The sequence below is a fragment of the Ornithorhynchus anatinus genome, chromosome 17 (genome assembly GCF_004115215.2).
Source record: "Ornithorhynchus anatinus isolate Pmale09 chromosome 17, mOrnAna1.pri.v4, whole genome shotgun sequence".
In the NCBI taxonomy this organism is placed as follows: Eukaryota; Metazoa; Chordata; class Mammalia; order Monotremata; family Ornithorhynchidae; genus Ornithorhynchus; species Ornithorhynchus anatinus.
This window is the reverse complement of record NC_041744.1, coordinates 6,003,672-6,017,282: the sequence shown is the minus strand read 5'-3', so window position 1 is coordinate 6,017,282 and position 13,611 is coordinate 6,003,672. Positions and strand designations below refer to the sequence as shown.

The following is a 13,611-nucleotide window of genomic DNA, read 5'->3' as shown; positions in this document are numbered from 1 at the left end:
ACCCCCTCCGGTCCCCAGCCCCTCGGAGGGCGGGGAGGAGGAGGAGGAGGGAGAGGAGGAGGAGGAGGAGGAGCTGCAGCGATGCACAGAGGAGCTGGCGCTCCGAGCGGGAAAACGGGCGAAGCGCCTTGGTGACCGAGGACGGTCCTGGGCCCCGGAGTCCTCCGTCCCCCACCTCCCCGGTCTTTGCCCGCGTCCTTCCCCGAGGGGCTTCGGGGGCAGAGCTGCCGCCCGCATGACCCTCCGGAAGGGAGAGAAGATGACCATCAGCATCCAGGAGCATATGGCCATCGATGTGTGCCCCGGTCCCATCAAGCCCATCAAGCAGATCTCCGACTATTTCCCCCGCTTCCCCCGGGGGCTCCCGGCGCCGGTGCCCCGCGGCCACTGCCCGCGGCCCCCCGCCGCCCAGGGCTCGGGCAGCCCCTCCGACCCGCCCCGGGAGGACGACGAGGACGTCGATCAATTATTCGGGGCGTTTGGGTCCAGCCCGGCCGGACAGCCGGCCAAGCAGGAGGAAGAGGTGGACGCCGAGGGCTACGAATCCGACGACTGCAGTGAGTTTGCCCCCGCTCGGCGCCCCCTCCCCACCTGCCCGACCCTCGCCCCCCCGCCCCCCCCCAGCCAAAGGGACCCTCCCCGGGGCGGGGGGCGGGCTGGAGGGATGGACGGGGGACACCCGGCCAGTCCTGCCGCGCCGGGCGGACACTAGTTGCTCCATCGGCTGGGCCGCCTTTTGTTCGTGCAGGTGCATCCCCGACCTCGTCCTCCCTGGGCCGGGGGCTGGGGGCCGAGGGGGCGTCCGCCGACCCCCATACACACCCTTCACGGCGGCTCGGGCCTCCCCGGGGTCCGTTAGAGCCCCCCCCCCCGGGCTGGGCTCCACCGGGGAGAGGAGTTGGCATGAGAGGGACCTCCAACCCAGTTCTTGGTGTCGGAGGTTGTGCCCCCCTCCCCAAACATTCCGGGTTCCCCCCGATTCTTGCATAACAGAGCTCAGCTCCCCCCCCCCCGCACCTGCTCTCCCCGAACCCCCCACCTGCTGCCTGCAGAAAACCACACGGGGAGGGGAAGGAGGCAGGGGAGGGGGAAAGAGGCGTCGTGTTGGCTCCGGACGGATCCGCGGGGGGAAACTGATGTCCCGGGAAAATCAGCCGGCGACGACCTCCCCCCCGGGAAATCGAGGCAGGGATGGATGGGTGGGAGCAGGGAACGCGACTACCAGCTGTGTTGTAGTGTACTCCCCCAAGCGCTTAGTGTAGTGCTCTGCACAGAATAAGCGCCCACTACCATCGATGGATGGATGGATTGATGGATGGGTGGGTTGCCGAATCTATGACCGGACTAGGATTGGAGGTTCCTGCCCCCAACCGAGGCTCAGAACCCCCACCCCTCCGCCCACCCCCAACCCCGGGAGGCAGGCCGAACCCCTCGGGAAGAAAGGAGTTCTCTGGGTGGGGGCTTTCCCTCCCTTCACCTCCCCAAAGCGGGCGTCTCTTTCCCCTATAGCCCAGGCCGAAATTTAGGGACCCCGGCCCCCGGAGGAGGAGGAGAGGGCAGATGCGGGCCCCCGGTCGAACCCCTCCTGGGGGGAGCCGAACCATCCGGTCCTGGTGCCTCCGGGGGAGGGGGCGATGCCTTCCGGCACCGCTGGCCAGCAGGCCCTCTCCCTAAACCGACTGCTCATCCCTCTGGGATGGGGGAAGCCCTGACACCCCGATGCAGGTTCCCGGCCAGCTCCGCGATTCTTCCCTCCGGCAGGAAACTCTGGGAAGGAACTCCGGGAGGGGTATGGGGGGGAGAGTGTGCACCCCGTGGGAGTCTCCCACCCCCTCCATTTAAAGGCTCAGGGAAGGAGTCGAACAGAGTGGGCTTCCTGCCCCTTGGCTGCCATTCCCACCTTCCCAAACCCGGGGACAAGCCCGGATCCAGGGCCTACCTGAGTATCCCCCAGCGCTGCTAGGAGTTGAGTGAGGAGCGGGTTTTGGATTGGGTTGGCCCAAGGGAGCCAGGCCCTGACGGAGCAGGATGGGTGTGGACCCCTCCGGCGACACGAGTCAGTTCCAAGTGGGCCCCCGAGAGCTGGAAGTGGAACCTACACGCAGAGGGCTATTTCGGTTCCTTGTTAGGGCTCTAACCGGATCGGGGCTATTTGCGGCCCTATTGATTGGATTAGCTTTGTTCCCACCAGGGGAAGCGAGGACACCGGGGCTTTTAACCACCCCAGCCACCTGCTTTGCCTTCCACAGTATGCTGGAGGGCCTGGACTGATCCCCAAAGGACTGGGACAGAGGGTGGGCCCCCCGCCCCCACCCTCCAAAAGATGAGACCGAGAACACCCCGGGGCGGGGGTCGGCCACCCCTGCTGACCCGGTGGGTGCCGTGCCCCTCTTTAGGGACCTCAGACAGCTGCTTCTCAATTTGGGGGAGGGCGCCTAGATTGAACCAGACCCCCCCAAGGTTGCTGAAACGTTGCTCAGAGACCCGGGGAGGACAAGACCACCTCCCAGAGAGCAAGGCCTGTGTCTTTGTGGGATTCCAGACTACCGCTTCACCCTTTTATTGCTCAGAGGGCTGGGCTCAGTGTACATGTTCTGGGTCAGCGCCCATGCTGGGGTCAGTGCATACACGCGCCGTGTCTGGCTAGACTCATGTTCCCACCGGCCAGTTCTCTCCCTTATGTTGCTGGAATTGGGCAATGGGAGCCACACCTGCTCAGAACTCCCGAGGCCTCCGGGCGCTAACCGTTGGATTCTCTTGGGTCTGGCCAAGGGAAATGAAGCGTCCGCTCTGGCAGGGAGCCAAGCACCAGAAGCTGGCTCCAGGTTGTCTGCCAATGATCCCCAGCCCCATTTTAACCAAAGAGGAGGCCCCGCTCTCTCCCCAGACCTACCACCCGAAGGAGCCAGGTAGATGGGCAGCAGGAGTTTCCCCTACTGTTCCTGCCCTTATCTTGCCCGGCTCCAATTGCGGTGAGGAAAGGAGGGAAGCGAAGGGCTCAGAAAATCCACAAATATCATCAGCCCCCTGGATAATCGAGGCTCGGCGGCATCCGCGAGCAAGATGGGGAGAGGTCTGTGCAGGTGAGGGGTGGAGCAGATGGTCCAAAACCTGCAGGGGAAGACGAGTAGGCCAGGAGCCGCTGGGGAAAGGAGAAAATCCTGCAGGGACAGAGAGAGGTCAGAAGCAGAGAGTAGGGAGGAGGGCGGGGGAGAGAGAAACCCAGGTTTTTCATCCCCTCCTGACTAAAAGGGAGATTTAAGATTTGGACCAGTTAAACCATAGCGCTGTAGGCTCCCTGGTTAATGTAAGCTCCTTGAGGGTACGGCTTGTATTTTGACATCTAGTGTAATAATAATGTTGGTATTTGTTAAGCGCTTACTATGTGCCGAGCACTGTTCTAAGCGCTGGGGTGTACTCTACCTCTGCAGGTGCTTAATGTTATTATTTGGTTGGTTGGTTAAATTGCTTTCCTGGCTGCATATGGAGAGAGTCTGTTATATTGTACTCTCCCAAGTGCTTAGTACAGTGCTCTGCATACAGTAAGCAAGAGCCTCATGGGCAGGGAATGTGTCTTTTTATTGTAGTACTGTATTCTCCCAAGCGATTAGTACAGTGCTCTGCACACAATAAGTACTCAATAAATATGATTGAATGAATTTAATGAATGAAAACGATTGATATTGATTAACTTGTCCATATATATGCATAATGATAGACTCTATATATTGAGAGAGGGAGGGAGGGGGAGGGAAAGGGGGAGGGAGTTTCCTGGCCAGATAGATGGAGGGAAAGCAGAAGTGCTCTTTCCTGGTCCTCTCTCCAAGCTGCAGAATGAGTGAATAGGGGCCATTAACATCCCCTCAGTTGAATTTCCCAGTCTCGAGCATCCTGACCATCTATTGGTTCAGCCTTCGGAGCCCTCAGCCCGCTTGGGGAACCGGTGAAATTCAGTGGGGAAAAAGTATGGAAGTAGCAGCGTGGCTCAGTGGAAAGAGCCCAGGCTTGGGAGTCAGAGGTCATAGGTTAGAATCCCGGTTCTGCCACTTGTCAGCTGTGTGACTGTGGGCAAGTCAATTCACTTCTCTGTGCCTCATTTACCTCATCTGCAAAATGGGGATGAAGACTGTGAGCCTCGCATGGGACAACCTGATGATCTTGTATCTACCCCAGCACTTAGAACGGTGCTCTGCGCATAGTAACCGCTTAACAAATACCAACATTATTATTATTATTATGCAAACCAAGCCCAAGCCCAGGATAGGAGAGTCCATCTCAGCCTGAGATGAGAAGACTATGGGATCCAAGGGCACCCCAAACAGCTGACGAGTCAGGGACCCAGGCTGGATGGGGTAGGTGAGCTCACCGGAGCTGGACGCACGAGCCAGGTAAGACACCCTCGGCAGCTGACTCGGCACCAACACACCCTAGTTACAGTTCCGGATCCTGTCTCGGCGGCTGCCTTGAAGAAGAATGAGGGGAAGGGTCCAGAGGAAGAAGCTTCAAAAATGAGGAGCAGTGTGGCCTAATGCAAAAGAGCACGGACCTGGGAGTCAGAGGTCCAGCTTGGAGGCAGGGGGCTGGACTGGAAGACCTCTCGAGGTGACTTCCAGTAGGGATTCTAGGGTCCTATGGGCCGTCAGAGCTAGTTCCGCGTCCTGTGAAGAGCTGCCCGGAATTCTGCCTGGAAATAGACTCCAAGGTAATAACCATTGCACCGTGGCCCACCGGGAGACCACGAGCTGCTTAGATGTGGAGCTGACTGATGGAAACCAGACGCCCACCCCCGGATAAAGATGCAGGCTACACTCTTCCCCGGGCAGGGCTGAAGGAGGGAGGGGGTATCTCTCTTCATCAGGGTGGCTGGCAGGCGCTCTGATGACTCTTCTATCAAGCAGTTGTTTTTCTGCAGCTCCCAAACCTGCCTCGAGGCATCAGAGACTGTCTCCAGTGGCCCGTTGCCTGCCCACACCCCAGGTACTGCCTACCCTCTTCATTCAGCACCGATGTGCCCACACCGCCGTGGCGAGTAGGATCAAGAGGAAGGAAGATTGTCACCCTCTGAAGCTCGAGGGGATTTCTGCGCTCTATTCTTGTCCCCTGAAGACAGCCTGTTCTCCCTGTCTTGTCATCCTGATTTTTTTTTAATGGTACTTGTTCAGTATTCACTATGTGCTAGACACTGTACTAAGCACTGGGTTAGGTACAAGATAACCAAGCTGGCCACAGTCCCTGTCCCATATAGTACTCACAGTCTCAAGTTGAAGGGAGGAGGATTTAATCCCCATTTTACAGATGAGGTAATTGAGTCCCAGAGAGGCGAAGTGATTTGACCAAAGTCACCTAGACAGGTGGCGGAGCCAGGATTAGAACCCAGGTCCTCTGACTCCCAAGCCCCATGTTCTTTCAGCTAGGCCATGCTACTTCCCTGGTTGCCTCATATCTAACCCAGGGTTTAGCTTGGTGCTCGGCATACAGGAAGTGCTTAATAAATAACAAAATTAAATTCAAATGATCTGACCTGGAGCCAGGAAGGAGGGCAGCGCAGCCAGGGGAATTCAGAAGGATTTCCTTGAGTCATTTAGAGCTGTATACAGTCCACACTGGCTCACCTGGCTACTAGACCACTGAAGTTCTCCTGCTGGTCCTGCCCAGTCTTGGCTAAGAGGGAGTAGCCATCTGCATTTGGATTTTTAGGGATTGGTGGGAGTTCTTGGGTCAGCCACAGGAGCAAGAGTTGAGAGCAGAAGCTCGGGCAGCAACTGTGTCTAGCAGCATGGCCTAGTAGAAAGATCCCAAGATTGGGTGTCAGAGGACCTGGGTTCTAATTCCCGCTCTGCCACTTGCCTGCTGTGTGATCTTTGACAAGTCACTTAACGTCTCTGTGCCTCAGTTTCCGCATCTGTAAAATGGGGATTTGATACCCATTCTTCCGCCTAATTAGATTGTGAGATGTATGCGGGACAGGAACTGTGTCCGATCTGACTAATTTCTAGCTATAACAGGGCTTTAATATAGCGCTCAGGACACAGTGAGTGGGTCCTTAACAAACCCACAATTCTTATTACCAACTCTGTTATAGTGTAGTCTCCCAAGTGTTCCGCACCCAGTAAGTACTCAGTAAATACCTTTGATGGATTGATGCCAAGATTGTGAGGCTTTTAGGGCTCGTGGGAAGGAGCAGGGAAGAAGAAGGATTGGTTCCGTGGACAGGGAACACTTGCTCAAACTCCCTTTCCATTTGTCTCTCAAAGCAGTGGTTTCCAGTCCAATCCCTTGGGGAGGTAAACTGGGGCTATTTTGAAGCCTCGGGGGTGGGGTCTCACACTCCAGCGAGTGTGGGTGTCAGGGACAGAATTGAGTTCTCTGGCCTCTCCAGGACATTAATTCATTCGGTGGTATTTATTGAGCATCTCCTGTGAACAGGGTACTGTACTGGACGCTGGGGAGAACACACTAGAGGAAGAGCCCTTATCTCAGCCCACAAAGAACTTCCAGTCTAATGGGCAGAACTCTGTCCATTAACGACGTCGGGTCTCCCTCCCCGGCTCCTGTTTTCCCTTCCTCCACTTGCCGCCCGCCTCCAGAGATGCCTGCATTTCCCTTCCTTCTGCTCTGCTTAACAAATGGGTGGCTACCAAGCTGATCATTTGAAACCTGATTACCCGTCCAGCTTAATCGGGGGGTGGAACTCTTTGTTCTCGTTTTATTTATTGGATTTCTGAAAGTGCGTCCTTTACTCAGATAGCCTAAGGGAGCAGGTACAACGAAGCAACATTAATTAAAATGCATCAGAAACAGGCTTCTGTCTCAGGGCCCCGCGAACACTGGCTGGTGCTGGCCGGCGTGATTAGACCTTTTTCCCTGAGCTCAGAGGATTTCCCCATAGGCTCCACTTGGGCCCCTCTCTGGGCAGGAGGGGTCCCTGCCCCCAGCCATCCTCGTCTCACAAACACTTTAATCCCATCTGTGGCCTCTGGTAAGCGAGGGCAAGAGGCAGTTGGCAGCTGGAAAGAATGATGCATTATGCTTGTCTCCCTCCTGGGACCCCAAGAAGAGTGTGCTTGTGGAGAAACTCCAAGGATTCAGGTGGTTACGGTCTCTTCCCCCTTTGGACCATCAAGTCCTCAAGAGCAATCAATCAATCAGTGGTATTTATTGAGTGCTTACCATGTGTAGAGCACTGGACTAAGCATTCGGAAGAGTACAGTATCGCAGAGTTGGTAGCCACATTCCCTGCCCACAAGGAGCTTCCAGTCTAGAGCAGGGATCGTCTTAAGGCAGGAGTCATCCTTGCTCCGGGTACAGTGCCCTTCACACAGTAGGTTCAACAGGTCCCGAAGTTATTCGACTGTAAGCTCCGGGGAGATGAGAACCATGTCTTTGCTCTAGCCCCAGATCCCAATCCCCCCAGGCAAGAGTAGGGCCCCTCCACCACCTTTTTATATTTTAAAAAGACACCACCTGTGGTGAAGTCCACTTATGAGTGCGTATGTGTCTCGTACTCACTCTGTCTCCCCCTTCTAGGCTCTGAGCTCATTTTGGACAGGGGTCGTCTCTCTTTATTGCTGAATTGTACTTTCCCAAGCGCTTAGTACAGCGCTCTGCACATATTACGGGTTCAATAAATATGATTGAATGAATGAATGAAGTGTGTGATGGAAAAGGCCAGTCTCGCTAACTGGCCGGGCTGGGCTGGATTCCAAGTTCATTAGGACACCTTCTGTAATGTAGAAGGGAGAAGTCCCTTCCCAGTACCTCCATGGGAGGCCCATTTAAGTCTTCAAGCTGTGAGTTTTTTGGGTTTTTTATTTGTTTTCATGGTATTCGTTAAGCACTTACTTTGTGCCAGGTACTGTACTAAAAGCTGGGGTAAATGTAAGTTATTTTGGACACAGTCTCTATTCCATATGGGGCTCAAAGTCTTAATCCCCATTTCACAGATGAGGGAACAGAGGCCCAGAGAAGTGAAGTGACTTTTTGGCCAAGGTCACACAACAGGCAAGCGGCGAAGCCGGAATTAGAACCCAGGTCCTTCTGACTCCCGGGCCCGGGCTCTACCCACTAGGCTGAATGGAAGGCCAGCTTCAATGGGAGCGACAAGGCAGGTGGCCGTTGAGGCAAGGCCGACACTCAGTTGGCCCTGCTAATCGCGGAAGGAGGTCGTATCGCTCTAACGCCGACGTGAGGGACTTGCTGAGCATCTGATCGGGCCCCGCGGCACTCTCATTGGCAGGAGGGATTTTCTAGTTGAATGTGATAGCTTGGGATATGGCCTGCCAAGCAGTGGCCAGTGCCAACCAAGGTGGTGGTGGTGTTTCTGTTTTTATAACTGCTTCCTCTCCCTGCCACCCAGAATTCAGCCTCAGTCTCTCCCTTTGGAGAGTCTCCCCTCCCCACCAAAGACTGCAGAGGCCCAGATGGCTGTTCCTGTTACGTTGGAGTAGGGTTGGAATCAGTCAATCAATTAGTGGTATTTATTGAGCACTTACTATGTGCAAATTACTGTACTAAGCACTTGGGAGAATCTAGTTTCACAGAATTGGTAGATACGTTGCCTGCCACAACGAGCTTACAGCCTAGAGAAAGCCTACTCTGAGGGAATGGAAAGAGCATGGGGAACGAGAAGACCCGGGTTTTAGTTCCGGCTCTGCCTCCGGCCTGCTCTGTGACCTTGGGCATATCACTTAACTTCTCTGGGCCTCAGTTTCCTCACCTATAAAAAGGGGATAGTAATAGGGATGATGGGAAGGTAAAATGAGATAACCGATGTGCAAGCCCTTGGGAAACCTAAAAGTGGGACACAAACAGTAAGTATGATTAGTCCTCTCTCCCGTAATTCACAGCTGTGCCCCTGCTTCTACCCTATTCACACAGCAGAACAGGCAGCACGAAGGAAAGATGGGCAAAATTAAGGTTAGAAAAGTGAATGTTTGGGAATGAGACAGAGGGCGTGGGTGAGGTTTGTGGGGAAAAGAGGGATCGAGAAAGAGGGAGGACTGAAAAGAGGACAGAGCGAATGTTGGGATGCTAGTGGAGAAAGAAATTCCCAGGAGGCCTCAAGCGGGGAGGTGGCTCAACCCTTACAGAACGAAGAGTTGGCCGCTTAGAAGGTGATGCATCTCCTTCCATAATCCATTTTTATTCCTGCTTTTAAGGGGTCTGGTCTGGAAGCTGAAATTAATATCACTGTCTTGTCTTTTTCAGCTGCCCTGGGGACATTAGATTTCAGTTTGCTGTACGACCAGGAAAACAATGCTCTCCACTGCACAATCAATAAAGCTAAGGTAGGTCTCTCCCTCTTAGCGAGATCATGTTCTGTGTATTGGTCTGTCATCCCGTGGTGTCCTGGGTCACGGCTCCGCCCACCCAATCCCTGGGGGCTGCAGGGGCAGGCTGGGTGGGGACCCCCCAGCCCATGATCTGGAGACGTCAGGGAGGATGTGAGAGGTGGTGGAAGAAAAACTGGAGGAGGGGCAGATTCTTGGAAAAACCCTCCTCCCTGCCCCTTCCTCACCCTGTCCAAACTTCAGGTGGTCAGCTTCACTCCCGATCTCTACAGACCACATGGTCACTCTGCTAGAGGGTAAAGAACACATTTGCTTTTGTTGGATTCAACCAAATGTTTAGCATCAAGCTTTGCTCCTCAGTGGGTGCTGGATAAATACTGTTGATTGATGGGTCCCTTCTGGCTTCGGGGGTCCTGAGGGACCTGGGGCAGGATCAACCGGTCATCTTTCATGACACACTTGGAGACACAACCTATAGCCCAAGACCCTCAGAGAAATCACTGAAGCCTTTGCTTTACTGAGGATGAAGGAAATCTGCAGGCTCGCGTGCTTCAGATACCTGTTTAGGTCCCTTTAATGGAAAGTGGTAGTTTATTAAGTTTACCTTGGATATGTGAGTGTTGTTTTAATTCACCATTCTGGGCCTGTCAGTTGTTCACCGCACACAGCTCAGGGGGCCTCTGAAAGTACAGGAAGGAAGCCAAGTTGTGCCTCCTCCCAAATGTGCTGTTTTGGTAGGAGGGGATGTGGAGGTCAGGATAGGCAATGAGCAGTTCCTCTCTGTTCCCCCAGACTGGCCCTGGGATGTCATGGCTAGTGAGAGGAGTGGTGACCTCTCTCTCCCTCCTTGGTAAATTGATGGAGGTTGACGGCCCTGAGCCATTCCAGCCCACGGGGATCCTGGGAAAATCTCAGTGGGATGGTGTCTGGAGGATCATTCTGGGCTTTGATTGACCCTGAGTGGCTCCTTACCTGCCCAGAGCCAGGCCTTAATCCTGCATGAGCTTTGGGAAGGGTAGGCAGAGGCAAGCCTCTCCCCTCTCCCACCCCCAGCTCACAGCGGGGCTTCCCAGGAATTCCGGGACTGAGCCGGCCAGGGCTTAGGAGGCTGGGGCCGGTTCCGCTCAGCCTGCTCCTCTCCCCACAACCACCACCTGGGCCGAAAGGGCACTTCTCCCAGGAGAGTTCTTGGAAACCGGGGGTGTGTTCCAGGGACGGGCTTGAGCGTCTGGAGAGCGAACCGTCGTCCTAAGCTGGAGAGCAGAATTGACTGGGAACAAAATCTCCAAGCCCATGAAGGGTTCCATGGAGAAGGTGCTGACCAGTTGTCTTCTGGGAACACAAAGAAGCAAACAAGAGGAAACAGATCATACTGCAACCGGAGACCTAAGGAAGAACTTTCCACCTATCCATCAGGTGGAATTAAACTCTGAACCGGTTGACTGAGGAAGGCTTTGGAGTCTTCTCCCCAGCAGAGTTTTCTGAAAAAGGACAGGGAACTGTTGTCCCAGATCAGAGGCTGGGGGCTGGATCCAATGACCTCCTGAGCCCCCCCTCCCCGCCCCACTCCAGGATTCTGTGATATTCAGGAGTTTAAGTAGGAGTTCACCATAGCCCGGGGAACAGAAGAAATCACCACCAGAGCCTGAGAAAAAAGAAAATCAGTTTCCTGACTGCACAGAAGGCTGCACATGACGGTAGAGTTGATGTCATTCTAGAAATGTGTTCCTGCCCAGCAGAGGCAATCAGCATTGAGAGCCTATCGATCTGCCTGTAATGAAATGTCACTGACCAGAGAAAGGGTAGCAGCGACAGAGGCACAGCAGAACACCTGGCTGCCTTAAGACACGTAGTTGATCCAGTTAACTCAGGCCTCCGAATGAACCTTTGCTAGAATTACCCAGGTATTTTAGATAGACATTTCCTAAAACTAGCCAGAAAGTGTAGGGCTCAATTTCCCATATAATTTGCCTGTGCAGATTTCAGGAGCTCTGAGAAGGGGCTGTGACCCAGCAGTCAGGGAAGGGACAAACTGGATATTTGCATTTTTTTTTAGGGTATTTGTTAAGCGCTTACTAGATGCTTAGCACTGTACTAAGTGTTGGAGTGGGTTTAAGCTAATCAGGTTGGACACAGTCCAGTCCCACAAGGGACTCCCTCCCCGTCTTAATCCCCATTTTACAGGTGAAGTAACTGAGGCCCAGAGAAGTAAAGTGACTCACCCAGGGTCACCCAGCAGATATGTGGCAGAGCTGAGATGAGAACCCAGATCTTTCTGACTCCCAGACATGGTGCTCTGTCCACTAAGCCATGCTGCTTATACTCAGAGTCCCGTTTGGGTGGGACCGAAGACGTCAGTGACCAGATCCCGAGGCAGCCGCGACGACACCCGGAAACGAATGCTTTATTAAGACGCAGCCGGCCCCACCCCAAGGCCCCTCGACACCCATCGCCACCCGCAAGCCTAACCACGTCCGAGAGCTCTTACTGCTCCAGCTCCCCGCTCAGTCCCGACCTTCTCCCCTTGCCCAGAAAAGTATAGGCTGCCCTGCAGCCCTCAGACAACGTCCTCTAGTATCTTTTGGTAGCAGTAGAGTTATCCTTCAGTTTGATGGTGGACCAGTCACTGTGCTGCAGATGGCTCCTCTGCAGGGGAAGAGAAAGGATCATCAGGTCAGAGGTCAGGCCATCACTACTGAGATCCATCGTTCATCCCGGCTCAGTGTCCTTGTCTCATCCAGTGACAACAGGATGCTTGGGGGAACAATCCCATAATTGCCTTCCTTGACTTTGAAGTTCTCACTGCTCTAACATCCCAAACTTTCTCCTTAAATTCATCATTTAGGCTCAGTTTGAAAATGTCATTTTTATCTACTTGATTATGCCCCCTTTCTTGTCCTGCTCCCTCTGGTACCCAGCAGCCCAAGCTCAGAACCCTCAGAAAGCAGCTCCTGCCAACCGTTTCAGCCTCTCCTAAACCCAGTTAGAGAGGAGAATCCTTTTGGAGGAGCAGTGGGATGTTTAAAGCAGGGGGGCTCAAGGAGAAGCACTGTCAGATAAAAATGTGTACTGTGCACCCGCTGTAACCAGAGTTTTGAGCCAGGGACTGTGAAGAGGGGACAGAAGAGCCAGAGGTGTCCTTCCCCGTGAGGAAAGAGCACGGGCTTTGGAGTCAGGGCTCATGAGTTCGAATCCCAGCTCTGCCACTTGTCGGCTGTGTGACTGTGGGCAAGTCACTTAACTTCTCCGTGCCTCAGTTCCCTCATCTGTAAAATGGGGATTAAGACTGTGAGCCCCACGTGGGACAACCTGATTCCCCTATGTCTACCCCAGCGCTTAGAACAGTGCTCGGCACATAGTAAGCGCTTAACAAATACCAACATTATTATTATTATTAGAAGTTGATTATAACAGTGGAGACAGGATAATAATAATAATGTGGTATTTGTTAAAGTCTTACTATGTGCCAACCACTGTACTTTGTGTACTACGTGCAAGCACTGGGACAGATGCAAGATAATTGTGTTGGACCCAGTCCCTGTCCCACATGGGGCTCACAGCCTCAATCCCCATTTTACAGGTGAGGGAACTGAGGCGCAGAGAAGTGAAGTGATTTGCCCAAGGTCCCACCAAAGACAAGTGGCCGAGTGGGAATTAGAACCCTGGTTTTCTGACTCCCGGGTCCGTGTTCCATCCAAGGACAGCAGCGAGATGCAACTACCCAAAACAAAAAGCCAGGATGCTTTTACCACTTAAGCCCTCACTCTTCTATTGTGGTACCTCTGGCTAGTCACCACTTCTCTGTGCTTCAGTTTCCCCAACTATAAAATGGGGATTCAATACCTAGTCTTCCTCCTCTTACACTGTGAGCTGTGTCCAATCTAACTTGTACCTAACTTGTAGGGACTGTGTCCAATCTGTGTACCTAACTCCACTGCTTGGAACACCGCCTGGTGCACAGTAAACACTTGACAAACACTATTAAAAAAAAATTCAAAGGGCGAGGGTGGGGCCGTGCGCAGCGGCACGCGGGCGAGGGTGGGGCCGCGCGCAGCGGCACGCGGGCGTGGGTGGGGTCGGGCGCAGCGGCACGCGGGCGAGGGTGGAGCCGCGCGCAGCGGCACGCGGGCGAGGGTGGAGCCGCGCGCAGCGGCACGCGGGCGAGGGTGGGGCCGCGCGCAGCGACACGTGAGCGAGGATGGGGCCGCGCGCAGCGACACGTGAGCGAGGATGGGGCCGTGCGCAGCGACCTTAGCATGGCCAACGTGGGCCCAGTCCTGAGGCCTCCTGGTCGTTATTGCGTGAGTAAATGGAGGCCGTT

General features: G+C 54.4%; 1 protein-coding gene across 1 annotated transcript in view; it reads left to right on the top strand.

The window, feature by feature from the left end:
* The first annotated feature begins 65 nt into the window (after nucleotides 1–65).
* Nucleotides 66–13,611, top strand: part of DOC2B (double C2 domain beta) — a 32,432-nt gene continuing 18,886 nt past the window's right edge. Inside the window, exons 1-2 of the mRNA XM_029082825.2 lie at nucleotides 66–557; nucleotides 9,208–9,287. Of these exons, the coding sequence (XP_028938658.1) occupies nucleotides 236–557; nucleotides 9,208–9,287 (402 nt within the window). The 5' untranslated portion in view covers nucleotides 66–235. The remainder of the gene's footprint in view (nucleotides 558–9,207; nucleotides 9,288–13,611) is intronic.